This window comes from Bombyx mori, chromosome 5 (genome assembly GCF_030269925.1).
Source record: "Bombyx mori chromosome 5, ASM3026992v2".
Classification (NCBI taxonomy): Eukaryota; Metazoa; Arthropoda; class Insecta; order Lepidoptera; family Bombycidae; genus Bombyx; species Bombyx mori.
This window is the reverse complement of record NC_085111.1, coordinates 13,043,537-13,070,790: the sequence shown is the minus strand read 5'-3', so window position 1 is coordinate 13,070,790 and position 27,254 is coordinate 13,043,537. Positions and strand designations below refer to the sequence as shown.

At 34.8% G+C, this 27,254-nt stretch overlaps 2 protein-coding genes and 1 long non-coding RNA gene across 5 annotated transcripts; 2 read left to right on the top strand and 1 right to left on the bottom strand.

Moving 5' to 3' along the window:
• Positions 1 to 1,099: 1,099 nt before the first annotated feature.
• Positions 1,100 to 6,246, top strand: LOC101738685 (probable RNA helicase armi). The gene is made up of 5 exons (XM_038011104.2): positions 1,100 to 1,545; positions 1,634 to 2,046; positions 3,037 to 3,189; positions 3,424 to 5,697; positions 5,879 to 6,246. Exons 1-5 carry the CDS (start codon positions 1,353 to 1,355, stop codon positions 6,227 to 6,229), a joined length of 3,384 nt encoding a protein of 1,127 aa, XP_037867032.1. The 5' UTR covers positions 1,100 to 1,352; the 3' UTR covers positions 6,230 to 6,246.
• A 4-nt stretch (positions 6,247 to 6,250) lies between these two features.
• LOC134198940 (uncharacterized) lies at positions 6,251 to 6,836 on the bottom strand. Its single transcript, XR_009973234.1, has 2 exons — positions 6,759 to 6,836; positions 6,251 to 6,590 (listed from the first exon to the last, which is right to left on the bottom strand). It is a non-coding gene; the product is annotated as an uncharacterized LOC134198940 (long non-coding RNA).
• Positions 6,837 to 7,855: 1,019 nt separating this feature from the next.
• On the top strand, positions 7,856 to 26,773 carry LOC101736491 (protein hook). 3 transcript variants are annotated; one of them, XM_062668743.1, is made up of 15 exons: positions 7,856 to 8,116; positions 8,376 to 8,528; positions 9,681 to 9,797; positions 11,613 to 11,707; positions 13,612 to 13,737; positions 14,671 to 14,961; positions 15,293 to 15,325; positions 15,585 to 15,722; positions 16,090 to 16,203; positions 17,218 to 17,398; positions 18,511 to 18,629; positions 19,305 to 19,449; positions 20,002 to 20,175; positions 20,981 to 21,074; positions 21,622 to 26,773. In XM_062668743.1, the coding sequence occupies exons 1-15, from the start codon at positions 8,029 to 8,031 to the stop codon at positions 21,830 to 21,832; spliced, it is 2,079 nt and encodes a 692-aa protein (XP_062524727.1). In that variant the 5' UTR covers positions 7,856 to 8,028; the 3' UTR covers positions 21,833 to 26,773. The 3 variants fall into 3 exon arrangements, with proteins under 3 accessions (XP_062524727.1, XP_037867169.1, XP_062524728.1); XM_062668744.1 differs by having other exon boundaries at positions 7,862 to 8,116; positions 8,376 to 8,491; XM_038011241.2 differs by lacking the exon at positions 15,293 to 15,325.
• The last annotated feature ends 481 nt before the right edge of the window (positions 26,774 to 27,254 follow it).

Genomic DNA, 27,254 nt, shown 5'->3' with positions numbered 1-27,254 from the left:
TTTTGAAGTGAAACTTCTAATGCGATTTTCAACAAGGTTGCGTTAAACGTTTAAACTTTAACGCTACCATATCAGAGAAAGAATTTTTTTTAGGCGAATTTATGACCTCGTAACTAAGACCTTTAGGTCAAGTCTTATTTTTAATTTTAATGATACGTACCTTTTTATATGAAAATGATATTATGAAATGAAATGAAGTTGATTATTATGAAACATAGCATGAAATGTAATGAAAACGAAAAAAATGAAATGAGATGAGATGATATGGGATGAAGTATAAACTCAGTAAAATGGTGGTCATTTACTGAGACTTTTTCAGTGGACTTTTTGGAAGATAACGAGAAGTTGTTGGAAGGTTGTGATGCTGTCCACGTATAATTGTCTATGATGCATTATATTTGAATTTGTATTATGTTCCTTTTACTTTTGATGTGCGGTGTCATTCTGAATTAAATTTTCTCTTATACAAGTCAACACAATGTTTTCAAGTATTTAATTTACGTTTTAATTAATTGCTATAGCCGCTAGTCCATCCACCCTATCAGAAGTTACGTTCAGCGGCTTTGTTTCATTTTCCTACATTTATGCACTTTCACAGATACTAAACAGTTAATAAACCACAGTTATTGCACATTTCATTTTTCATAAAAATATAAATAAATAACAATGAAAATTAAATAAGTCAAGGCTTAAAGGTCTTAGTTACCAGGTCATAAAATCTCTTAAAATAATAATAAAAAAAGTATTGTAAGTACAAATTAGTACAAAAGTTAAAATTCGTTTGTGTTGTAAAGAGGTTTAAATATACGGTTGGTTCCTTTTATGTAGCGATTAACATAGATAGGTATTAATACACATAATACGCGAATTTATGAGGAAAGGATTTGTAGTATTTTGTACTAGTAATGTCTACATCTAGCAATCTTTCACAATCTACCTATTCCTCATCTGAAGCAGAAACTCCGCAAGTATGTATGCTATTTATTGATAATGAAATTATTGTAGTGATGTCGTTAAAAATTATAAAATATCTTATTGATGCTTCCAATCCTAGAAATATTTTTTTTCCTTAATAATAAATAAAAAACTCGTGTTATAGGTAACAACACAAAACAGAATACCAAATTTTGATCAATCATTAAACCATGTCCACCTTGGTCACAGCATAGAGCAATCTAAACACTGTGAAAAGAAAGAAATGCATCAAAAAAGAATACAGACTTTGAGAAAGGAACTTGAATATATTAAGTCAACAGAATGGGAATTTGAATATGATAAAGGATTTGCGCAATAAAAACTCGCTGCCATCAATTTAATTTTCATTAAATAGTTATTGTTGAAGTAAAAGAAAAATGTTTTCATACATGTCTACATTATTTAAATATTTATTTTCTAAAAACTCTGAAGAAGATGACAATGAAAAAGAAGATTTTTTAGCAGAACAACTGTTGGATCTGGAAATAATTAATGAAACTCAAAATGAATATGATAATAAAACAGAAGCTCATGAATTTCCCAAAAATACAGTTTGCTTCCAAAAAACAGGTGAGTATGAAAAAATTTGGAAATAGATCTCGAAGATAAACCACAACACTTAATAAAATTAATGAGCTAAAAATTTTTACATTTTCAGGAGTCATAACCTGCATAAATACCTCAGAAATTGTTATTGACGATTCACTGTATTTTGATGCTCAGTCTTGTACTTTGGATTTAAAATTTAATGATCAAGTTCTGTACCTTGGTTACAAAAACCAAAATGATTCTACAGTTGTTGTCAGAATATTAAAGAATTTAGGAGCATTTTGGGACAGTGGAAGAGATATAGAGGAATCTGAAGAAACTGTCTATGGTATCATTGAACATGTAGTGATTGGAGAAGTTGATGAGAGAAAAAATAGATATGTGTACATAAAAGACAGTGATATAAAATTTAGTTTAGATGATGTTGCTTCAAATTTAGTTCCAGTCAGTGGTGACTGGTTAGAGTTGAAATGCAGTGTTCAGTGGAATGAAGAAAAGCCCACTGATATTTCTCCAAGCCAGGTAATAAATATATAGTAATTAATAGATACAATTTTTTTAATTTTCTTTATATCTCTTGATTTACTAAGATCGTGTTTATTAAAGAGAATGTAAAATGGTGCACATAATATGTCTGAGCTGTGTTATTTGAGAGTTCATTGATGCTATACTTTGAGCCATTTCTGTTTTTGTTTTATATGATTATATGCCTTGCTTAGTTGAAAAGTAAATTTGAGTAAAAACTACTGGTTCCACAGCAAAAACGTTATTTCTTACTGTGGAGTATTTTCTTAAGGGCTATTTAAAATTTAAAATGTAGTAGTATTTTCATTAAAGTTACATTAATAGCCATGGCTACACATACAAAAAATCTAAGAATAAAAAATAAACAGCACACTGAATTTAAAATCAAAATATTGACCCTTGAAAGGCAAACGTGACTACGCGACAATAACTGCTTTGTACTTGTACATAAATGATAAGCAATAACCATATTTGATGCGCAAAAAAGATATATTTCTAGACCTATTAAAATCATTTCAATCCTACAGCTAGATTCGTTAAAATATATTTTTTTTCAAGTATTTCAGCTTTAAATTAGTCTACTGTAAAGTTCACGCATTGTTGCTTAGTCACGTTTGCCTTTCAAGCGTTGATATGATAATATATGATAACATTGAGGCTAAGCAACATGAATTTTATTCTTCTTAATAATTTTATGAGTTATAAAATATTCTACTATTTGTCGTTGACACAGCAGGTTTATCATTATAGCAATATCACACGTAATATCATATATGACGATACAAAAGATTTGTCTTAATGATAAAAAATTTACTATCCAATGTTTGTATTCATTGGTCTAGAAAGAAAGACGAACAAAAAATGAATCATGGCTTTCTTGACACTAAACTTTTATGGAAAATAACAAAATGTAAAATTTTTATTTTTATTTTATTTTTTTATTTAAACGTAACTTGAATACAACAACTAACAACAACATATTTTCAGGTTTTAAAAGTGAAATCAATTAGGCCCTTGAGAAGTAAAATCAAGAATGTTATCATTGATGAATGGTTTGGTGATTATGGAATATGTGATAAAAACATATATTTTAATAGACAATCAATGCAAGATGGGAGTGTACCACAAAAAGGGAATAATGTAAGTGTGTTGTTATTCTTAAAAGATCAGAATATTTCTTAACTATAATTAGGATATTAATAATTTAAAGAAATTTTGTTGAAGTCTAAAGAAATGGGTTTTATCATTTATAGTAAGTACATTAGTACTAGAATCTACATATGAATAATTAAAAAATCGAACCTAGGTGTCTAATAATGTATGAAAAGAGTTTGTCAGTCATTGAAATAATATAGATTTTCTGATTATTGTTAGGTGATGTTAGAAGCTATTGAAAGCAATCAAGGATTGTGTACATGGAGAGCTACCAAAGTAATAACTATACAAGTTAGTGAATTAATTGAAGATGTTGATAACACTCACATTGATGAAGAAAATAACAGTTTGATAATAGAACAAGAACAACAGATAAGTGTCACTCATCCAATAGATTTTGAAAATATAAATTTTAATGAATCAAAATCAATGGTAATAACTATTTTAAACAACAGTGGCCAAATGCATTACATTAATAAGTGGATTGTTCTCAATAAGAAAAAGAACTCACAAATAAATCTTACGCCTATTTTAACAAAACCTTGGAGACTTTACCCACAGCAAAAGTTTACTTTGACTATAACATGCAGACCAAAATTCTTAGGTAAAACTAGGGAACATATAAAAATTCTATTTAAAGGGTTTCAGATAGATAGGTATGTTAATATTCAGGTGGTAAATGATCTGTTTTTAAATAAAAATGCCCCACATAAAAGGAAGACAGTGCAAGAGAGCATAACGAAAATGAAGGAGATAATATCAGAAAACAACAATGCATTCATGCCTGGTGTTAAACCATTGAAGCCTCCAAATTTTATGGCAGTTCGACTTGGCGCATTTGCTATTCCATCTAAAGTATGGGCGGCAGTACTAGGAGATTCCGAACAAGCAGCATATAGTCCAGACTTTGATCAAATTATAAACAGAATTATAAGTTTTCTGCCTTGTCTTTTACAGCCTTTGAATATTAATAATTATACAGATAGATGGCATACATTACTCTATATGGAAGAGATACAACAGAATATAAACATGCGAGTGTATGATTTGTCCAAAGTCTTTTTGATAAGGTGTCAAGAATATCTTGGTGTTGAAATAAAAGAATTATCAGAAAAAAGACCAAGTTTAATGCTTGGGGATAAAGCAATAGTCAAAGACATCTGGGATAGCAATGCACCTGCCTATGAAGGTTTCATACATATCATTAAAGGAGATGTAGTCCTTATGAAATTTCATCAAAAATTTCATGAATCATATACAGGGAGTGATGTGTCCATAGAATTTCATTTTAGTAGGACAATGTTTAGAAGGGCCCACCAAACAATAAATTTCGCAATTACCAAATTGGGTCCTGATGTATTATTTCCTTCTCGTGTTTCTACTCATTCATGTCTGCTTAGTCAAAAAAGGCTAAGTACAATCAAATGGTTCAAGAAAAATTTGAATGATTACCAAAAGTCTGCCGTTTTAAACATCCTTCAGGGAGAATGTCGTCCGCTACCATACTGCATATATGGACCTCCAGGAACTGGAAAAACTGTTACTGTAACAGAATTAATTCTACAAATATTGACACAGTTTCCTGATAGCAGAATTCTAGTAGCCACTCCTTCTAATAGTGCCGCTAACCTCATCACTGAAAAAGTTATTGAATACAGAGAAATGTTTTCAGATTCAATTTTGAGGTTGATAGCACATCACCTCGTAAATTCTGATAATCTTCCAGAATCAATAAAGCCTTTTTGCTCAACTTTAGATTTATCAGCAGAAAATACTAAACGAAGACAAATAGAATCAGGAACAAATTCGAGAGGCACTTCGTTTATTGGCAGACATCGTGTCACTATTGGCACTTGCTACTGTCTCAGTGGGTTGATACAGCTAAATTTACCAAAGGGACATTTCACACACATTGTGGTTGACGAAGCAGGTCAGGCTACGGAACCAGAAGTTATGATTCCTCTAATACTAGCAGATAAAGAAAGTAGTCAAATAATTCTAGCCGGCGATCCAAAGCAGCTTGGCCCAGTTATTTTGTCGAAATATTGCAAAGAACTGGGCTTGGATGAGTCATATTTATCTAGAATTCTGGAAATGTTTCCGTACCAAAAAGATTACGACGCTTATAATTTAACTGATGGATTTAACCCGAGACTTGTGACAAAATTAAATCACAACTATAGATCATTACAAGAAGTTTTGCAGTTGCCAAGTGCTATGTTTTATGAAGCTTCTTTAGTTGCTAAACTTGACAGAACTTCACCATGGGTAACGAAACTACTGAAAGTCGTTTCGGAAATATTTCAAACAGCGGATTCTGAAACGGGAGGTATATTCATGTATGGCATCAGAGGTTGTAACGCTAGAGCTGAAGACAGTCCATCATGGTACAACCCACAAGAAGCTTCAATGGTGGCACTGACCGTCTGCAAACTATATAAAAAAGATGTTAAACCTGACGATCTTGGGATAATAACACCTTACATAGCACAAGTACGTACCTATTGCATTGTAATAAGTAAGCTGTATGAGTGATCATTTCGATATATTTTCTATTCATAAATTTACTCTAAATTAATAATCTGACATTTTATTTATTTCCAGTATGATGACCGCTAGCAGTCTGGCGTATAATAGTTTAATTAATCTTAACATGATAAAACTGTGATTTCAGATTAAATGTATACGCCTGTTATTTGACGCGATGGGATTACCGCAGCCTAAAATAGGAACCGTGGAAGAGTTTCAAGGGCAAGAGAGACCTATTATTTTAATATCAACTGTGAGATCTTCGGAATCGCATTTACAAGAAGACCAAAAAAATTCATTGGGCTTTGTAAGAAGTGCGAAAAGGTTAAATGTTGCTCTTACGAGAGCTCAAGTGGCGGTCATTTTGTTTTGTGACCCTCATCTTTTGTGTGTTGATCCATTATGGATCCAAGTAATAAATAGCACAGTTCAAAATGATAAATACATTGGGTGTGATTTACCTCATATTGTAAAGAACAATTTACGAAATAAATAGGTATATAATAGTAAAAACGCCTTTTATTTTTTGCATTTTTATTGTAGCCTTTATAATTTTACAAAAGTCAAAAACGAATTACAGAATGTAGGTAGGTAATGGAGACAGACGAACATAAAATGCAAGTAAACTGTAGGTACATGATTTGTTTTCGTACCCGTATTTTTTTAAGTCTGACTAATTTAAATAACAACAATAAAACAATTTAGTCAATTGGTAGATGTAGCATGTACTTGAAGATCTTTGTGTATATACAGTAAAAGGTCCGTAATCCGGCTTCCTTCATGCGCGTTTTTACTATTGGGGGATTAAAAAAATGCGATCCAATTCTTCGCGGCTAGAAATGTCTTCATTCGCGTATCTAATAAGTACATAGATAAAAATAAAAGGATTCCAATAGGTATCCAACCCAGTAACCTTTATAAATGCCATCAAATGGACTAATAAAAAAAGTAAAAGAGATCTTATTACAATTTTTGCTATTTTGATGATATCGCCAAGGACTCTGATATAAGCCGCCTTCACTCACCGCGATCGGGATTTTTCCCGCCTCATTGTCACTCTGCCTCTGGCCCTCATGTTGTTGGTAGGGAGGATAAAGAAGAAGGAGCAGCCTGTGTATTAAAATAAGATTAAAATAAAATATTTTGTAATATGTAAATATATCGCTGGACTCGCTGGTACATAAATATACTTTACCTTTAAAATGGACAGTTTTTTGTCATAAAATATGGAATACTTATCTTAGGTTATATATAATAACGAATATTATGAATATAATAATGAATATTCGAAGAAGCCGTGGTCTAAAGGATAAGATGCCTGTGTTCGAATCCCGCGGGCAAGTGCCAATTTTTCTAATGAATTATGTAGCATTGAAACAATCACGATTGACTTCCACGATGAAGGAATAACATCGTCTAATAAAAATCATAGCCGCAAAATTATAATTTGCGTAATTACTGGTGGTAGGACATCTGAGTCCGCACGGGTAGGTACCACCACCCCGCCTATTTCTGCCGTGAAGCAGTTATGCGTTTCGGTTTGAAGGGTGGGGCAGCCGTTGTAACTATACTGAGACCTTAAAAACTCGCATCTGAAGGTGGGTGGCGGCATTTGCGTCGTAGGTGTCTATGGGGTCCAGTAACCATTTAACAGCAGGTGGGCTGTGATTTTTTTTCTTACCTAACCTGAGAGCCTTGAGAGGTCATATCAGCGTAACCTTAACTAGTAGGTGTGCTCACGGGGCTCAAACCTGACGACGTTGCTAACACGAACCCTAGCAAGAGCCGTGCTTCGCAGAATCTACCACCGGATCGGAAACGCGACCCCCTGAGAAGATCGGGCGAGAAACTCAGTGGGCTGTGTCTGAGGGCTATAGGGCCGTGAGCTCGCCCACCCACCTAAGCAATAAAAATAATAATATTAATAATGTTTATTCTTTTCTTTAAGCCTACATAATACGGTATATTTAAAGTTAAAATCTCCAGGATTCTACCACCGCTAACAAGCACCGGAATAGTGACTGGTAAGTAAGCTGTAACGCGTAATTTGCCTAAAAGTTGTCAGCATGAGCTGTAAACGTTTACTTTATTCATCCAAATGACAAGAGTGACAAGTTGTAACATTTGATTAAACGTCATATTTCATGAACAATTAATCAACACACTGAAATATTTATTTTCTATTTATTTTATTGTTAAACTATATATCTACCTACAATGTGTAAAAACAAATAAATTGGATTGATCTGTGTAAAGCTTACTATTTGACTATTTCATATATTTTAATTAAATACAATGGAAGGGAATGGTGCAGTATTGTGTGACAATCTAATCAATTGGCTACAAACGCTAAATCTTAAGGCCAAACATGGAAATCCAATGGGTAAAAATATTATGGATACGTTTCTAAGTCTGTATATCTTTCAAAACAAAGTTTTTCATTCGAAACACAGAATCAAGATCTAGATCATAATTTGACTTCCACCTAATGGATAGTTTCGAAATTAGTTTTGAAAATCTATTAACTCAGTAGCCTAGAAAGTGCAAGGATTTTTGCCCACTCACTTTCATTAGTTGTTGATAAAATAAGAGATACTACTTCTAATATACTAGCTATATTAAATTCAAATCATGAATTATAGAACTCTCAGATGGAGTGGCAATAGCTGAAGCTTTGACCCAGATAGCCCCTGAATATTTCACTCCATCATGGAATACAAAAATAAAGACAGATGTTGGAAACAACTGGAGACTAAAAGTTAGTAATTTAAAGAAAATATTGGAGGGTGTTGTTGGTAAGTCTGTTAATATGTATTCATAAAACCTATACTAATATTATTTTTACATTGCAATACCAGCATACACAAAGCCTAACTCATCCAAGGGGAAAAATGAACCAAATCAGAAACAAAACTACTAATATTAGCTTTCATCAATACTATTAAATAAACAAATAAAAAACATAGATAGCTTATGGACAGATAAAATGTATTTAAATGTACACCAGAATTACAATAACTGGAATACAATGTACCTTTTCCATTTTTTAAAGGTGTACAAAGAGGTGTTAGTGTGAACAGCAAGTGGGAGGATATTTCATAATTGTACTGTTTGATGGGTAGGATAGGGGTAGGGTAGGTTTGAGGAAAAAACTCCCAGGGAGTCCCATTGACTAAGTGTGTACAATTTTTTCCTGTGAGCAATACTGTACTGTACTGTGAGTTATAATAATATAACAGAATAAACAACTCTATAAATTAATGTAAATTCATTTTATTATGTAAGGAAATGAAAGCAGGTCAACTGCTTTTTAGTATTGCATTAATAGCCCCTTGTGTATTTCATACCTATTGATGGAAATAAATAATGTTAATGTAATAATAGCAATATATTGTTATAGAAATAATTTCCTAGCTAACAACACTGCACAAATCTATTTTAGTTGAAAAGTTGCAAATCTATTTGTGACTATGACAACTGTAAAGTATTTGAAACATCATAAATAACAAAATGAAAGTAATTAATTAACTAAAAGTTCTTACTAGTGGTAGGTCTTGTGAGTCCGCACAGGTAGGTATCACCTTTCGGCAGTAATGCATTTTGGTTTGAAGGGTGGGGCAGTAGTTGTATTATACTGAGACCTTAGAACTTATGTGTCAAGGTGGATAGAGGCATTTACGTTGTAGATGTCTATGGGCTATCTTAACCACTTAAAACCAGGTGGGCCATCTCATCCCACTCATCCAAGGATAAGTAAGTGAATTGGGAGACATACTAGATTGTTGATAGACATGCTATTCTCCACAACCCCCAAGTCATAATCTAAATCTTCTATGTAGATTGACTGATAGTTTTTTTATTAGTAGAGATAAATAGAAAAATTAGATTTCAGTAACTTTTTAAGTTATAGCATGTATTCTATTGCATTTGTATTTTACAACTTTTAGATTACCATCAAGACATTTTGAATTTGAGTCTTCAAGAATTTCCAAGACCTGATGTAGTCAACATTGCTGAAACAGCCGACCCGTCTGACTTAAGAAGGTTGCTACAATTAGTTTTAAGTAAGTATTTGCATCAAACACATTGCCTACTCTCTGAATGCATTTCATATTAAATAAAAAATGGATTAAGTATATCTGACAAACGGTGATTTTGTATTTGTTAATATTATGTATGTTCATAAGAAAATGTGACAGCAAATTATAAAATAACAAGAAATTTAGACGCCCCTCGAGCAGCGACTTAAAATCCTATATCTGGTGCACATCAGTTCATTAAAACTATAGTTTGTTACATTACAATTGAAAAGCAGGTGAGCAAGAATGATAGGTTTTGTGTTGCATGTAAAATAATTTAGGTACACAGTCAAACAGCAAACAATTGTATTGTCAAGAGAGAGAACAAGCACGAGGCAGATATGTTTTTTGTTACATTTTAAAATTATATATACAAGATTAGATCATTGTTAGGCCACTGATTTGATTGTTATTTTCATAGAAAAATATCTTTTTACATTATTTTGCAACTGTAGAAAAATTAAGTTCTAGTTCGATTGTGCATGAACTTTATAGGATTTTTTTTCTATAAATTATAAAAAAAAAACCCCTACTTAATCGTTCGTACCTAAGTCAAGTCGGCAGTTGGCGGTTATTTGCATGAGTGTACCAGGGTCCCCACAAATCGGGATAAGTGGCGATTGCGCGTGAGGGGTATAATATCTGCTCACACTAATGATACTGACTGACGCCCACGATCGCTCTGACAAGAGTGATACGGCCTAGAAATCGTTCGTAGTCTAAGACGATATACCAATTACGCGCAGACGGGACACATTCCTTGAAAAAAATCCTTTTGCTAATCTTTTTTATCTTTTTTATCTTTTTTTGATCTTTTTTAAACTGGTAATCTGACACGAACAATTTCTCACGCATTTTTAAAGGGGGTTTGTATTTCGAAAGATTGGTGCTGACCTAAAGTAAACTTTCTATTAAGTAGTTAAATGATTATGTAGAAATAAGAGTTTAGATTAAGTAATCCAGTGGCTCTCAATCACCGCGTCGCGAAATATTGGTGTGTCGCAAGCCTCTGTCAAATCTGTCGCGAGATTAACAAATGCGATATTTTTATTAATTTACTTGTTTTTTTATTTATATGGGAGAATGAGCTCACGGCCCATCTATTGTTAAATGGTTACTGGAGCCCATCGACATCAAGGACGTAATTGCCGCCACTCACCCTGAGACATATGTTCTCAACCTTAGTTTTACAATACAACCGCTGCCCCATGCTTTGAACCGAAACGTATTATTACTTTGCGGTAGATATAGACAGGGGTGGTGGTCCCTACCGCGCTCACAAGAGCATCACCATTATTTAGGTAAACTATACATTGGTTTTGATTTTTATTACACGATGTTATTCCCTCATCGTGGAGGTAATTCGTGAATATCTGTTAAGTACGTATTTTATTAGAAATAGTAGTATCTGCCTGCGGGATTCGAACACCGGCATAGTCGTATCGTTCGTTAGGCGTACACAAAAACTGTGTGCCTAGTGGGAGTTTCTTAAGGTTCTCGATAGCGTAAAAGTTAAGCCAATTTTGTATGCAGTTGGAACAGTGCCCCTAGCGAACTTTTACGCTATCGAGAACGTTAAAAAACTACGCACAGTGTTTACTAGATGTTAACTTTACGACTGCATTAAATATGTTAATGATGTATAATGTAATAAATGTGCAAATTCTTACGTTCTCTTCAATAAAAAAAAAGGGAAATGGGTATCGCGAATTTCTAAAGAGTATGTAAAGAGTAAAAAGGTTGAGACCCACTGACGTAATCTATAATCATATAACTTCAACATCATTATTTTGAATTCAGGTTGTGCAGTAAACTGTATTAAGAAGGAAGAGTACATAACAAGAATAATGGAAATGGAGTTATCTTGTCAAAGATCTATAATGCAAGCTATACAGGTAGGTTATTTTTAAGAAATCAAATGGCATCTTCAAACACTTTCATTCAAACAAAAATATATTTTAACTGTAAACGGTCTTCCTTAGGTGGGGCAATTTCAGAACGCGCGTGCTTATTTCTAACGTATGAATATATAATAGAAGTTTTAACCGATTGTTATGAAAAACTAGTTATGGCTTCCGAATGCAATGATTGTAAATTTTTTTATATTTTTTTGCAATTGTTCTCAAAAACGAAAAAATGGTGGTAATTAAATAATTATGCACGACAACATAAAAAAATATATTTAATTATTATTGTACGCAATGTACATATTAAGATTTGGGAGAAGACTGATGCGCGGAACGGTTTCTTAACGTTCAGCACGCTTTATCTCAATCGGTTATTAACCGAATAAAGGTTAGGTTAGTTAATCCTAAATAAATAAATAAACAGTCCTTTTTGTTTAGGTTCTCCATAGTCAAATTTAGAGGAATACTGAATTATGTATAATAATATATTTATAAAATAAAATGGATTATATTCAATACCAAAAATTCTCTTGCAGTTATAGGTAGTTTTTGTTCAGTCTTATATAAATTAATAAAAGTTACAAATTTATTAAATTATTTTCATAACCTTCACGCGCTTATCTAAAATCATCGCTCCATCAGACTGCGTTACTATCATTCTGCCTATTTCTACAACGGAGCACGCGTTACCTTCGATAGGCGTTTAACACCAGGTGGGCCATGATCTTGTCTGTTCAGAAGTAATTAAAAAGGAAAAATGTGTGAACTTTCAACATTTGAATACAACATAATATTTGGACTCGTCGCTGTATGTTCAAAAGCTTTAAGCAAAATGCTGCCTTCAGGCTCCATATTTAAATATTTATCAAATGGTATTATCATCCAACTGAATCTATGGATCTGAATAACAAGAAAACAAGAAAGACCTTACTTAAAATAAATATTATATTTTGAGTTTCATACCGACGTGACTCTTGATATTCGTTATGAACTCTAATTAATATTCTTTAGACGAAACAGATGTTTTATGGACTAATAAATTAAAAAAAAATGGTAATTTTATTTCGGCAACTTTGCGTTTTATAATTGCGTTCGACCTTGTGTGCATTCGCAGTTTTATATGCGCACAGACTGCAATATGTGTAAACAAATATTACTTATGATTCATTTCGATTGTATGTAATAATTGTCTAACATTTGTACTAGCATTTGTCTGGTTATAAGTGCAACATCGCGGTTCATTTGAATTTAAAAAAAAAATTACACGTGCGTATAGTTTTTGATGAATGATAATAGAAAACGTATCGTCACAGCCTTAAATTCAGTTTAACGTTCTCAAATAATTTATTGTTATATCCATCCGTAACCAATTAGTCCCACTTTTCTTATGTAATGTGTAATTTAGTTCACTCGACTGCTATTTTCATGCATTGAACTCACTTAGTTTGCAGGAGTGCGTCGTTGCAATATGACGTACATAATGGCGAATATGTTTTATAATAAACATACTTTTGAATTGCTTAACGTCGTTTTTGGATTTGCTCATTACCCATTGCGGTAAAGAAATTGTGTGTTAGTTACGCTCGCATTTATGTCCTTGGATCACGATACGCTTCGTGTGAAGAGTTCGAGTCTGATGTCAGTTTACGTTCTAACGTTGTGACGAGACTTTCCTTTTTAAATCCAACTTAGGTCCTTTCATTATCGGTTATGCAATTTAATTGTATTGTGCTAGTGCCGTCGCGTCGAATTTAATGAAAGAGACTAGTACCAGTGACCTCTGGTGGGTTTCCTTTGATGTGACAATACGTTTGATAATACTGTTACAATATAGTGTCGACATTGTATCGTAGTCGTGTGTTGTGTTTAGATGTTGTTTTGTTCATTGAAAGGAATTGGAGACGTTGACTTTGGGAGCGAATCGTGGGAGTTTGCATTCAGAAGACATAGGCATTGAACATTCCGATGCTGAGATGAGAGAAATTTTGGCGCAAAGATGCCATGAGTTGGATACACAGGTTTGTTTTTATTTTTATTATTATTTAAGGTTCGCATGCTTTGAGTTTAGTGGCATAGAAATGTTTTAGAAAGATTGCGGAGTGATCGGAATGTGACAATAATAAGGGTGCTGTACTGATATCTTCGTTGTACCAATTATTTTTCACAGTAATTCTGTTACAGTGTAAAATATTTATACTTTTGTACCTATTTAAAATCGAATAGCAAGGTCACATTCTGATTTACATTAATTGAAGTACGAAACCTTAATTTTTATTGTTTGTACCTAAAGTATTTTACAATCTGATTATTATGTAAAGTGTAAATGTAGTAATTAGACATTTATTAAATTAAGAAGTTACATATTTGTAAGGCAGTTTTACCGGCGATTTTCTTTGACCGGGACCAAATGGCCAGACACTATTTCACGGGGGAGATGTTATTGCGGTTTGTGGGTCGAACCATGCGAAAGGCTTGTGTGCGGTGCTCATTAAATAAATGCTCGATCACAGGCGGCACGAACCAAGAAAACTACACAACGTGTTTCCGTGGTGTTCTATCAAAATCTTAACTTTATCATATCCTTTTTTTTATTGTTTAGATGTGTGGACGAGCTCACAAACCCACCTGATATTAAGTAGTTATTGGAGCCCATAGACATCTACAACGTAAATGCGCCACCAACCTTGACATATAAGTTCTAGTTACAACGGCTGCCCCACCCTTCAAACTGAAACGCATTACTGCTTCACGGCAGAAATAGGCAGGGCGGTAGTACCTACCCGTGCCAACTTACAAGAGGTCCTACGACCAGTGATCATATCCTATAGTATCCATAGTATTCTATTCCTATCATATATTTATCATATCCTAATCCTATCATACCCTAATCCTATCTTATCTATTATCGATTTCCTTTCCCAATAACAGCAATATGTTTATTTTGTTTTCAGGTAAAAATCCTTCAAGAGGAAAAGATGACGCTTCTGAGCGAGGTGGCGCGGCTGACGGCGGCCCGAGACGCGGCGAGCGCGGCCGCCGACGACGTCGACCTCGACGACGGCGGCGAGTCCCTGGGGCCCGCCCACGCCGGCACCCTCCGCTACAGCAACATGCGGGCCCAGCTCGACGCGCTCAAAGACGAACTGGACAAAGTCGAGCTGCAGAGGGACGATCAGAGGGCACGAAGCGACGCCCTCGAAAGGGAGTTGGCCATTTTAAAATTACGCAACGAGGAGCTACAGGTGCGTTTGGTTTTGATGTTTTTTTTTTTATTGCTCAGATGTGTGGACGAGCTCACAGCCCACCTGGTGTTAAGTGGTTACTGGAGCCCATGGACATCTACAACGTAAATGCGCCACCCACCTTGAGATATAAGTTTTAAAGTCTGAAGTATAGTTACAACGGCTGCCCCGCCCTTCAAACCGAAACGCATTACTGCTTCACGGCAAAAATAGGCGGGGTACCACCGTACCTACCCGCGCGGACTCATGTGGTCCTACCACCAGTAAATGATGTGGCAATTGAATCGTTTTTTCTTTCTCTATTCGCTTCTTACAAACGACTTCTTTTCAGATTAGAATGTCACTCACTCTATCTCCTTCGATGTTAAGTTTATTTTAATTTTACTATATTTTTATTTTTAGATTAGCTAATATGTACGTATGTAGTTTTATAAAGATCATTGAGTGAAATCGCGCTTGTGTGTATAGTTATTTAAGTAGAAAATCAATTTGTTTTTTTTTTGTTAATATAAATACGTAAAAAATCATTTGCATTGTATTTAGTCTGTCTACATAGTTTGTAGTTAGTTCCGATTTTAAAATGCTTTGATGGTTTTATTTTGTATAATAATGTGTATTTATAGATAGCGGCCCAAGAGAACGTGGCTCTGAAAGACGAAGTGGATGCTTTGCGCGAGACGGCGGCGAAGGCGGTCGCGTTGGAGACCACAGTGGCATCGTATAAAAAGCGGATGGAGGAATATGTTGATTTAAAAAAACAGGTATAAAAGTATTAATTTATTAAAAGTATTAATTATAAATTTAGACACTCATAATAACAATATAGTAATCCCCCATAGAACAGGGTACTTTTATAACGCATACGCTTTACGCGATTTTAGTACCTCGTAAACACGGCTATTCCCCTATATATATAACGTCGGAATTTAACACGTTATATGTATTTCTGTACTGTGAAATATATTATTTATGTCAATACATGTTAATAAATGTGTTGTTATAAAATTAAATGAAATTTACGTTGTAGATGTCTATGGGCTCCAGCAACCACTTAACACCTGGGCTGGGCTGTGAGCTCGTCCACCCATCTAAGCAATAAAAAATAAAATGTAGTAAACTATTTTTTAGGTTAAGTTACTAGAGCACGCCAACACAGAGTACGTTCAACGCACCATAGAGTACGAGCAGGCGGCCGCGCGAGCGAACGCAGTGCGGGTGCAACTCGATATTTACAAGAAACAGGTAATAACATCCCCTCGTAACAAATATAATCTTAAATATGTAACATCTATAAAAATTATTTAAATTATTTTTTTTAAGAGATTTTATGACCTGGTATATTAGACCTTTAAGTCTTATTTTAATTTATATTCTTATTTTTGAAATATATGAAAAATGTTAATATGCAGTGAAATAAAATGAAATGATATTAAATGAAATAAGATGATTAATTTCAGATATTAATCAACTGAGATGAAACTAATTGAGATGAGATGAGATGATATGGGGTGAAATATAATCTCAGTAAAATGGTGGTTGGTTATTTACTGAGATTTTTTCAGTGGCCTTTTTGTAGGATCCCGAGAAGTTACGTCCAGCGGTTTCATTTTCCCACATTTGTGCACTGTCACAGATATTAAACAGTTAATAAACCACCGTTATTACATATTTAAACCTGAAGAAACCCTAAATAGACGAAATAAAACACAACTTCACTCCTCGCGTTCCCGCCAAAAAGTCCATGTAAATTTTATACACGAAGAAAATGTAGAGTGCACAGATAAAAAAAAAAACAGCGCCATCTTGTAAAAATTTGAGATACTATTCTGCTAACATTCAATAGCAATAACATAAGTACCTAACCTACCTCAGAGACTTACGAGATGGTATTAGAATAAAAGATCAAACCTTATTTTATGAAGATATCATATGTGAAAAATAACACGAAAAAACTTTTTTTAACACCATCTCGTAAGTTTTAAGAGGATTTAGAGAAAACGTTATAGTCGTTTCCAAGATTCAATTGATTAATAGAGATGCAAGAGACACTTGTTTAACGAAATGAGATTGCGTTAAACATTCACTTAGCATATTTCCATTAATAACTTCAATAATCCACTTATATCCTTGATAACATATTTTGTGGACCTATAGAATCTTTACTTTTTCTGAGTGAGCACTATTATAAATCGAGGCAGCTGCCTCTGTTATTGCCGTTGTCAAATAACGTAATAATTTGGACACGTAAACTTGCAGGTGACGGATCTGAATGAAAAATTAGACGCGGAAATAACGAAAGCCGATAAATTGGAGATTGAAAACAAGAAGTTGAGTAGTCGCGCTGCCTCCCTGCAGAGGGAGAGGGACGCGCTCGTTGAGGAAAAGAGTATGCTCCGTGAGACCGTCGACGAACTGCGGTGCTCCACGATGACCACGGGTTCGTTGGAGTTACGTTTATGTAGCAGATAGATCTTGTAATAGTGGTCGTCTCTGACCTACAAACTAAAAACCATGATAGGATGAACTCGTGTTTATGTAGCATATCTATGTTTGTCGTCGTCGTGGTCTAAAGGATAAGACGTCCGGTGCATTCGTGTTGAGCGATGCACCGGTGTTCGAATCTCAGGCGGGTATCAATTTTTCTAATGAAATACGTACTCAACAAAATTTCACGATTGACTTCCACGGTGAAGGAATAGCATCGTGTAATAAAAATCAAACCCGCAAAATTATAATTTGCGTAATTACTGGTGGTAGGACCTCTTGTGAGTCCGCACGCGTAGGTACCACGACCCTGCCTATTTCTGCCGTGAAGCAGTAATGCATTTCAGTTTGAAGGGTGGGGCAGCCGTCGTAACTATACTTGAGATCTTAGAACTTGTATCTCAAGATGGGTGGCGCATTTACGTTGTGGATGTCTATGGGCTCCAGTAACCACTTAACACTAAGTGGCCTGTGAGCTCGTCCACCAATCCAAGCAATAAAAAAATAAAAAATTGAGTCCCGAGCAAGCGAAGGAACCTATGATTCACGAGCGTAGCGAGTGATTCATTGTTAGAATCCTAAGCGTAGTGAAGAACTCAACAGCATGCGATGCAAAAAACTTTGCTCTCGTGTAGCACACATAACTTTTCACCTCTACAGCAGTGAGAACACATTACTCAGGAGACATAGAAATGAACAGAAATAGATTAAAATAACTATTTAAAAAACGTAGGTAATTTTTTGATTACAAATATTTCTAAATCTTAGGGTATTACGCGTTTCCGAACGTGTTTTCTTTGAGTTCGAATTCCAAAATCAAATTTTGAAGGGGTTTGTTTTTTCACTCGGTTTTTTATATGCATGTGAAAGAGACAGAGCGCAGTAAAATTCGAATGTTTCAAAATTATGGCTGAACAATGTCAATTCGTGGCACTGAAGATTGAAAAATTAAAAAGCTACTTTGACTCACGCTCGAATCAAAATCGCGTTTTGTTCACTGTTGTCTCGCACGTAAAGCGGCATGTTGGAGCTGCTGAGGTGAAAAAGATTTTTTTTATTTAATAGACGCAAGTAAAGACAATGTCTCAAGGGAGCTAATGCCGAATGACGTCAAGGAGCGCTTGATCAGGCTGGAGCACGAAAATAAACTGCTGAGGCAGAACCAGAGTGCGCCGTTTGACGAGGTAACGAACAGTATAATTAATAATAACTAACATTGTAAATGTAAATCGTAACTTCTTCATATCTCTTCACTTTATACAATAAAATAAAATATTTAAAATATTGCAATTTTTTTTGTTTTGTAATGATATGGAATATTCTATAAGTGGTTAAACAATAATAAAAGACTTCATTGCGTTTTGTGTACAATATTAAGAAAACAACATTTAAAGCCTAAAACATTTGAAGTTGTCGTGGCCCAAAGAATAAGACGTCCGGTGCATTCGTATCTAGCAATGCAACGATGTTCGAATCCCGCAGGCGGGTACCAATTTTTATAATTGTTCACGATTGACTCCCACGGTGAAGGAATAACATCGTGTAATAAAAATCAAACCCGCAAATTATAATTTGCGTAATTACTGGTGGTAGGACCTCTTGTGAGTTCGCACGCATAAAAAAAGGTTTTTCTTTACATACATTGTTAGTGATTGCCAGAAATAATTCTTTATAGATAAATAAAAATATTTTCTTGTGTGTATTTTAGATTATTTAATAGGATTTCATTAGGATATTTTACGAATCAAATCCATTGGTTGTGCTTTTAGTTTTTATTAATGCGAACATTACATACTGTGCTTCAATTGTTTTTTGTTAGTAAGTACGTTCATTTAATTTTTTGTTTATAAAATATGCAGGCTCTAATCGAGGACTACAGGGCTCGACTCGAGAAGCAACGCGCCGAGAACCGCGAGGCGAGCCAGCGGATCATGCAGCTCGAGGCCACGCTCGAAGCTCCTCATCCTAGACTTGCCTCTGCCATAGAGGACAACCAGAGAAAATGTAAATTTTTTATTTTATTTGGGGACTTTCTTCGATGGGTGGACGAGCTCACAGCCCACCTGGTGTTAAGTGGTTACTGGAGCTTGTATGAGTTGAGCTTGAGATATGAGTTCTAAGGTCTCAGTATAGTTACAACGGCTGCCCCCCCCCCCCTTTAAACCAAAATGCATTATTGATTCACGGCGGAAATAGGCAGGGCGGTGGTACCTACCCGCGCGGACTCACAAGAGGTTCTACCACCAGTAAAACGACTGTCAAAGAGTTTTATCTATATGTCGGAGAAGCCACAGTTATTAACACCATCGTTAGACATCATAGGGGCGAATATGGTGATCGATCTAAGTACACCAATCACGTTTATTGTCTTTGGACAATTTAGAAATCGTCTCTTGACGTTAGCAAACGAAAACGAACTACCGTTCTTAGGCCGGAGGCACTGCTCTTCAAGAAGGCTGATTGGTAAGTGTGTAATGGCGACTACGCCCTTACATCGGCTAGGCTCTATCGCAGCACGAAGTTAGCCGAGATCTTAATTGCAATTTTAACTGAAAGCTCTCCAAGTCGAAGAGCTCCAGAACGCTCTGAGCGAAGAGAGGCGTCGCTCCGCCAAGCTGCAGGAGGACGTCGCCGCACGAGACGCGGACCTGCTGGCGCTCGAGGACAAGTACAAGAAGTACGTCGAGAAGGCCAAGGAAGTCATCAGGACTCTCGACCCGAAAACTACAGGTGAATTTCTCAAAGGTTTTTTTTTATTGCTTAGATGGGTGGACGAGTTCACAGCCCACCTGATGTTAAGTGGTTACTGGAGCCCATAGACATCTATAACGTAAATGCGCCACCCACCTTCAGATATTAGTTCTGAGGTCTCAGTATAGTTACAACGGCTGCCCCATCCTTCAAACTGAAAGGCATTACTGCTTCACGGCAGAAATAGGCGGGGTGGTGGTACCTACCCGTGCGGACTCACAAGGGGTCCTACCACCAGTAAAGCAATTCCTAATCACAGACTAGATTATTTTATTTTATTTTATTTTATTGCGTTTTTGTTTGTTGAGTTCACAACGTAAATTTCGCTATCCGTCCTAAGACATGTATTCGATCTCTCAATAATTTGTATTGTATAGGTAAACCTATATCATTCCTACTATAACATTATCCATTGTATTTTGATTATTCTAATATCAAGATGTTGTCAACTACTGCACTGTTGATTGCACCTATAATTGAGGTGACAGCTGTCATGTACTTAATGTCGATTTGTCAATGTAGGGCTCGACGAGTAAATTAATCCATAGACACAGTCCTCTGAGTTTCTCGCCGGATCTTCTCAGTGGGTCGCATTTCCGATCCGGTGGTATATTCAGAAAAGTACTGCTCTTGCTAGGGTCAGTGTTAGCAACACTCCCGGTTTGAGCCCCGTGAGCTCACCTACATGTTAGGGTGAAGCTGGAATAGCCTCTTAAGGCTATCAGCATAGGCAGGAAAAAAAAATATAAACTCTTTCAGAATTATAATTTCGATGATGTCTCAGGTCAACAGTCAATATCTGATCCGACACAAGGTAACGCCGGCGCCGCTAATGCGTCACGGCCGGACCCCACGGCCACAAACAACAATAGACACGAGTGAGTTGGTTTGTTCTTTCTAAAGCTCAATTTTGCGTTACAATTAATATTTTAGTATCCTATTGATTACCGTATGTTGTCAATAGCAATAAAAGTGACGACCGCTCTCAAATAACGGAGTGCAGAATGCTAATTTTTTTTTTACTATGCATATAAAATACATTAAATCAAATAAAAAATATATTACACACATTACCATGTATTTGACACAAACAGGCATAAATACTCTTGTTTATTGTTAAAGTCTGTGGTCTAATTGAGAATAGATTAATATATTGTCTTCAATATTATTTATTTTATAGGTATATGATAGTCTGACAATAGACCCTTAATAATGTTCAAACTTATAATTGATTTAATGCATTATTATGTAATGCAAATTAAAAAAAAATATTAGCATTGTGCACTCCTTCTCTATATTCTCTATAAGCGTGAGAAATTAGATACTCCTCAGTCCGCATAATTTTCGTAAAAAGGCGTACAAAGTTTTTGCTTCACGTATTAACATATAGATAGTCGTATTTCAACTAGTAATGATTAAATCCAGGTGGGGCGGCAGCGGCGCGGAGACGGCCCGCGACAGCGAGCAGCGCCTCGTGACGTCGGCCTGGTACCAGCTGGGCGCGCGCTGCCACCGCGACGCCGTCGAGACCAGGCTGGCGCTGCTGTCCGCGGGCCACTCCTTCCTGGACCGGCAACGCAGACAGCCGCCGCGCAGACACCCGCGCGCGCCGCCGCTCAAGAAGTCTGCACAATGACGTCACTAGATCCTCATCGTTCACACGATCGAACAAACTTCGAACCTACGGCAATAAACTAACAAAATTGACCTACTTTAGAAGAATTGATAGTTTTTAGCGATCATATATCGAAAGATCAATCAGGCGGAAACTAAAAAGACTTCCGCGCGCGCCCCCCCTCAAAAAGTCTGCACAATGACGTCATTAGATCCTCAACGTTCACGCGATCGGCCAGACTTCGAACCTACGGCAATAAACTAACAAAATTGACCCATTTTAGAAGAGTTGATGGTTTTTAGCCATCATATATCGAAAAGATTTATCAGGCGGAGAATAAAAATACTTCCGCGCGGGCCCCCCTCAAGTAGTCTGCACAATTACGTCATTAGATACTCATCGTTCACACGATCGACCAGACTTCGGACTTACAGCAATACAATGTGAGAATTTCGTGGATATATAATTCAAGATAAAAAGTAACAGATATAAATTAAGCAAAGGCAGTGCCTTTGTTTGTGACCTTGGTAATCCATGGACAACAGTAACCTTTTTAAGATCTGTTTTGGATGTCAATAAAAAAGATGTCCTCTTAAGATCTTTCGTCCATAACTGGATCGGGTCGTGTGTAATATTCTGTACGAGGTTCTCTTTCCCTGACGAGGTTTGTCCCAGTGTTCGTTACAAAAAAATTATATATAATTAAAATTTAAAATAATGACATGGTTTTATCGATCGAAGATTCCTCTATTTTTGTACAAAAAGTAACGTAAGAATGTTAGTTAAGATCCCACCTTTTTGTGCCGACGTGTCTTTTAACTATACGCAAATTTCTGTACAAACGATTTTCAAAGTGTCAATTCCTATTAATGTAAGAGACCTCTTCAGAACTCTTTGAAATGAGTAATTGTACGTTCATAATTTACGAACGTGCATAACAATATAATATTTAATGTAAAGTAAATAAGCACCCAAATTGCTTGTAAGAAATAAAATGATATATGTATTAATAGAAATTGGACCTTAACGTAATTCTGTCTTTCCGTCCTAAAACAATAAAATAAAAGTTGACTTTAACATGCGCCATCTTAAAATAATTAAAAGAAATTTGGATGTTTTCCACATATTTTCTTTTTAATTTGGGTGCCTCACTGTTATTCTAACTAGCTAATATTGATTTTTAATCATAACAATAATACTACAAAGACATAGATTTAAGTGCTCTTTTTTTCGATGATTTCTTTAAAATGGAAAACATTTAAAATCGCATTATGCAAGTGCGCAATATGATTTTGAAATGTTATTTAATTTGGCATAAGAGAAACGGAGAAATGATTTAATCACAATGTAGTGTTGTTCAATTTAAAATATAGGTATTTACTAATAATATTATAACTTTTTTTGTTGCATTTGTTCCATTAAGCTTTTTCTATATATATTAATACATTATAGTTAACATACTAAGATTAGAACAAATTATCTTGAAATGTAAAAATTGTAATGTTAAAACTTTCTCTATCATTTACCACCATTACGGAACACAGCAGTAAAATCGACCATGCTGGTTCCATATCGATAGTTAATTAATGCAAAGGAGATTATTTGTTTAATTATAATGATGATATATTATTGATCTGAAATTGCTTCAATTATTTTGTTACATTTCTGTATTTATTTTTGTTTAATTTCATTAAGTCCATAGTATACAGGGTGTTTAGGAATGGTTCTTGAATACGATAATAGATGGCACCATTGATGATTCTTGGTAACGAAAACACTGAAGGAATCGTAATTAAAACAATATGTTGATGCGTCGACCTCATTTCTCACGGTGGATGACGGTTTTAACATTGTGATGTCCGGGTGAATAATGAGTTCATTCACCTATCTCTAATAAAAGAAAATTATTAATGACTGAACTACTGCGCTTAAAACTTAATTTTTAATTTTACACCCTGTATATATGTTTTGTGTATATCGCGGCCAAGGAAGCAAAGGTTTGGATATGGTTTTTCAAAAATCACTCAAGTACGTATGTATAGTTTTTTTATTCTAATATAATTTTATTGCATATATGCGTGTATGAGCTCATAGCCCCTGGTATTAAGTGGTTATCGGAATCCCAAAGATATCACAATGTGAATGCCGCCACCCACCTTGAGACATGAGGTCTAAGTGTCAAAACTGTATATAAAATGTTGCAATAAGAAACCCATAATACATTAAATCCAATAAAATTTTAAATGTACAAATTGAAAAAGTAATCTAATCTCGAGTTGTTTAATTACATATTGGTCTTCCTATAAAATGTACACATTGTAATGATTGAACATGTGATAAGTAGTTTGTTGCTATAATTTTGATGCTCAAGTTTTTTTTTTCTTCTGTATTCCTTCTTTCGCTTCGTTATTTTAGTTGGTAAGATAACACAGAACAAAGGAGATAATATTATGATTTTCGTGAAAATAATAATATTAAATTTATATACAGTATTGTTTTTTATATAGTTTATGATAGTAAATACATATAACAAAAGATTTATTGTTTGTTGAATTATATTACATATATTATGCTACGAATACAAACTTATTCTTTTATTCACAATCTATGATTAAGAAAACTGAGTCACAAATCACAACCGCGCTTTCTTTCGCTAGAGAAGATAATTATTTCGATTACAAATGTCATAAGTTAATTTTACATTGATTGTGGTTGATGAGGTTATAAAAATTAATCTTTGTTTTCCAATTATTATCACGTAAAAAAGTGTGTGTGTCCGCTCCGACGCACGACTGGAGTTTACTGGATATAAAAAATTAAACGAAACAATACGAGAAATAGTTCTATATTACGACAACACGATACACTACAGATTATTAACAAATTAACGAGACACAAAACAAACGACTAACAAATATATGAAAATACAATAATGAGAGAAACGCGCGATCAGTACGAGGCTTTGTGGCGGACTGCCGGCGCAGCAGCCCGGCGTCACCTGCGATAACGCATTTCGTGTGACATGCGCAATCAGGCGCATAACGCATTTAGTGTGACATGCTATTACGATTTTGGTCCCCATAATTTTCATACCCCGGGCCTATATATGTAAATCGATTCTAAAGGAGTAAACTCCAATAAAATCTTATCGTTCTTAGAAGATATTATTATATTATATCAAAAAACATATTATTTTTGATAATAATAATAATAACGCAGATTCGATTTTATTTCTCTTTCTTTACGGTTAGATTTCTAAAGCGGATATAGGCTTAGTACTGTATTCGTTCAATTCACTATACGTCGAGTGATTGACAAATGCAGCTCTTCGGCTTGGAGTCCGTTTCGACTCCTGCTGATTCATTTCTTATAAAACCTTTTTTTTTGTCAAAGTAGCCCTTAAATATCTCTTGGGATACCTAAAAATTAAGATAGAGTACTTTAGTCACCTTTATCAATCTAGTAAAATGAAGACCGCGAAAATAGCATGAGTATATTTCAAATGGGGCCTTAACTCTAAGAAAGAGCTCTCGGAGCTCGGAGCTATGAATTCGCTTAATAAATCTCAGACGCAACTGCGCGTTATAATTTATGATTTTTACAGGCATTTATATGCTGTTTCGAAAAATAAATTTTACAGCGTTATTTCTCTTTTATTGCGTTCATTTAAAAATTTCTTACGAATGCTAGCTAAGAGACAAGTTATAAATCCCTCTGGTATTAATTATTAGTTGTGCTTTCGTGCGTAATATAATCTTAACAACGCACTAACTTTGCTTTGAAGACCACATTATAATTACAGTAGGAGAGATGAGATAAACTTGAAAATTCATCATAATTTTTTTTAGTTATAATAATGACATGAAAAAAAATTACATAAAGTATTGGCTCCATAATATGATTATATGACGTCTTGCGTTTTCCAGCTATAACATTGGACGTATCTTTCACCTATTGTTATATTATATATTCTGCCAAATGGCGTTAAAACAATTATGTCTTTGCTTTTTATTTATTTATTTTTATTGCATTGATGGGTGTACGAGCTCACAGCTCACCTGATATTAAGTGGTTACCGGAGCCCATAGACATCTATAACGTAAATGCCACCATCCACCTTGAGATATGAGTTCTAAGGTCTCAGTATAGCTACAACGGCTGCCCCACCCTTCAAACCGAAACGCATTACTGCTTCACGGCTGAAATAGGGTGGTGGTGGTATCTACCCGTGCGGATTCACAAGAGCTCCTACCACCAGTAATTACGCAAATTATAATTTTGTGGGTTTGATTTTTTTACACGGTGTTATTCCTTCACCATGGAAGTAATTGGTCCGTGGCTTTCAATATTTTTGGCGGGAATTTCAAAATCATTAAACACCTAACTATAAAATTACGACTCAATAATTTTCTCATATGAAGTTTCGTCTCAATCAAAAACTTTTTTTTCCAAAAGTATGTATAGTCTATCTGTGAACTATGTTGTGAATCAAAACTTTAATCACGAAAATTAGGAAGAATAAGATCGATCATTGACTATGGAAGTGTTTCGCTGAATTTAGGGTCATTATAATTTTTTTAAAGTTCTTTAATTACGGACCGTTTTGTGGATGTCGTTATTTTCTACCATGTAATTTTAAGTATGCAAAAATGAAGTTTCCGTATTGTACTTATCATCCAAGCTGCCGAGCGTTTGCAAGGAGATAAATCCTTGAGTCCCTGATTGCCAATGATCAACACTATTACCTATACGAATGACACTGTTGCGTCGTTGAAATGATAGTGAAAATGAAACTCAAATGTGTTAACTATTTGTGTTACAATAATTATAAAAGTTTAACAAATTTCGTTTGTATTTTGAGTAAATACATATTTATGTTAGTATTAGTTTTAACATGTGATTAATTAGATTGTTATATAGACAATATTGAGTTTTGAAATAATATATGGATTTTCATGATTATACGATGAGTTTTTTATTATTCCACGCCTTCGCGGACTGTATATAGATTTCTTTTAAAGTTTTCTATACCTACTTCATGATAGATGGCTGCTTCAGCGACGCTTTGGGACATCCTTAAAACGGAAGTATTGGCATCTGGCGTCTTGGAATTTTTCAGTTCAGAGTTGAAAACCCGTTTCGCTTTTCTTTTGACAATTGTTAAGATAAAGAGTTGCCTCGATGCTAAGCGTGACCAAATGAAACAAATCCTCTTCTTAAATAAATTAATGACATTACCGTACATTTTAGGCAAGAATTGGTGTCAAAAATCAAATCTCTTAGTCCGCAATTCAAATGTTAGAATTCATTAGCATGACAAATATTACTACCACCTATGTCCACTTGGCAAGACTGCCAAGTTCTGTTTGGTTCAATGTTAATGACAATTTTATTTTGTTTTTTGAGGGTAGAACAAACTTTCCTTTTAATTTGGTCGTGGGCT